The sequence below is a fragment of the Terrapene carolina genome, unplaced genomic scaffold (genome assembly GCF_002925995.2).
Source record: "Terrapene carolina triunguis isolate 2854851 unplaced genomic scaffold, T_m_triunguis-2.0 Scaffold21653, whole genome shotgun sequence".
Classification (NCBI taxonomy): domain Eukaryota; kingdom Metazoa; phylum Chordata; order Testudines; family Emydidae; genus Terrapene; species Terrapene triunguis.
Window position 1 is genome coordinate 387 of NW_020686004.1, and position 2,087 is coordinate 2,473.

A 2,087-nucleotide genomic window follows, 5' to 3' on the forward strand; every position below is an offset into this window, starting at 1 on the left:
AAGGGGGTGGGGGGGTCTCCCTTGCTCCCAGGGGACGAGGGCTGGGGGGGCCTTGCCCTGCGGAGGTGACAGGACCCTGCGCTCCAGGTACCTGAAGCAGATTGCCGAGCTCACCTTCCCCCAGGAAGCCCAGCGGAAGAAGTTCAACCAGCTCAAAGCCTATAACCTGCAGAAGGAAATGGGGAGCCTCAGGTGAGCCCAGGGCCCGAGGGGCTGTCATAGCCACATGGGGGTGGGGGAGGGCAAACTGCTGTTGGGGCTGGCCGGAAAGGTGCCCCCCTACCCCTTCAGGGGTGCCTCTCGCTGCTGGTTCCCACTAGCTCTGCACCGCAACAGGCCCATGGGCCTACCCCCCGTCTCCCATCCCGCTCCGGCTCCCCTCCCTGTGGCCGCGGCGGGCTCCGGCTCCCCTCCCTGTGGCCGTGGCGGGCGGGTCTCTGCTCGGCACCGCTGACGCACAGCAGGTGGCAGAAACTAGCAGCGTCAGAGCGTCAGCGTCTCCTTGGGGTTCCCTCTCGCAGCGCCCCCTGCTGGAGAGCCAAGGGAGTGGGAGGGATGAAGTGGGCTGTCTGCTGACGTCTCTCTCCCCTCAATTCCAGGGAGCTGCTGGAGTCCACGCCGTCCCCTGTGGTCTTCTGCCACAATGACGTGCAGGAAGGTGAGTGATGGGGTGAGACGCCCCCGTCGCCTGTTGGCGGTCGGCATTGCCAGCTGGAATAGCCCAGCCTTGGGCCCGCTGGTGCCTGAGCCACCACTGCAGCGTGGCTCCCCTCTGGGGTCGGGTTAGGGGGAACCTCGCTGGCCTAAGTGCAGCTTGCCCCAGGGAGCAGTCTAAGCCCTGCCTGGGGGCTGACCCGGGGCCAGTCCTGCTTCGGCCCCAGGGCAGGCTACATGGGACCTGAGGGGCTCCCCCAGCTCCAGCTCCCCAAGGCAGCCGCTCTCACCTGTCCTTCCCCTTCCCAGGGAACATCCTGCTGCTGGCTGGGCGGGAGTCGCACCCCACTGACAAGCTGATGCTGATTGACTTTGAATACAGCAGCTACAACTACAGGTGGGTGATGGGAGGGGCAGGGTGGGTGTGGTGCCGAGCCATAAGCTGGCGTGTAGAGGACCTCCACTGCCCAGCCCGGTGCTCCCCCTGGGCCGTGCTGCCTACACGGGGCTGTCGGGATGGCTCTGGGGACGGCTGTCCGGCCTGGTGCTCCCCCTGGGCCGTGCTGCCTACACGGGGCTGTCGGGACGGCTCTGGGGACGGCTGTCCGGCCTGGTACTCTCCCTTGGCTGTGGGACCCATACGGGGCTATTGGGGCAGCTCTGCTGCGGCTGCCTGGTGGGGTGGGGTCGGGGCCACGAGGAGGCTGGAACCCTGCGATCATGGACGCTCCTAACCCCCCTCTCCCTGCAGGGGCTTTGACATCGGCAATCACTTCTGCGAGTGGGTGTACGACTACACCCATGACACGTGGCCCTTCTACAAGGCCTCCTTGGAGAACTACCCCACGCGCCAGCAGCAGGTAACCGAGCCGCCCAGCTGGGGGAGCCCCAGGGAGGACGAAGGGCAGGCAGGCAGTGAGTCCGATCCTTGCCAGGGTGATGCCCTGTGGGGTGAGGTGCTTGCGCTCTGGTTGGTGGGGCTGTTGCTGTTGGGATTGTTGTTGGGTGTTGGGCCCCGTTCTGAGCCCCCTGCCCCGGGGAGCTCCCCCACTCCTCCTGGGGGAATTCTGCACCAAAAACTTAGATTCTGTGCAGAATATTTTAAAATTTTGCAAAATTCTGCATATTATTTGTCAGAGTAACATAGTATAATCACGCCAGTTTCAGTTATTTTGGTAATTAATTTCAAAATACCAGTCAGCAAGTGTGTCTGTAACAGTACAGACAACGCAAAGCTTCAGGAAACATTTCTTAACAAATAGATCCTCGCTAGGCCTGTTAATACAGACCTTTGAGTAATTCATTTCTACTCTAATACAGAACCGGATTCCCGCCCCCCTCGGAAGCAGTGCAAAGGCTGGGGGGAGTCGGGGTAACGGAGGAACCGAGGGAGAGGGAAGGAGCCTGGGAATGAACCTGGTGGGTTGGTGGGT

General features: G+C 62.5%; 1 protein-coding gene across 1 annotated transcript in view; it reads left to right on the forward strand.

Moving 5' to 3' along the window:
* Nucleotides 1–31: 31 nt before the first annotated feature.
* Nucleotides 32–2,087, forward strand: part of LOC112101946 (choline/ethanolamine kinase-like) — a gene marked incomplete at its 5' end in the record, with an annotated part of 4,614 nt that continues 2,558 nt past the window's right edge. Inside the window, 4 exons of the mRNA XM_026662040.1 lie at nucleotides 32–192; nucleotides 600–658; nucleotides 964–1,051; nucleotides 1,406–1,514. Of these exons, the coding sequence (XP_026517825.1) occupies nucleotides 32–192; nucleotides 600–658; nucleotides 964–1,051; nucleotides 1,406–1,514 (417 nt within the window). The remainder of the gene's footprint in view (nucleotides 193–599; nucleotides 659–963; nucleotides 1,052–1,405; nucleotides 1,515–2,087) is intronic.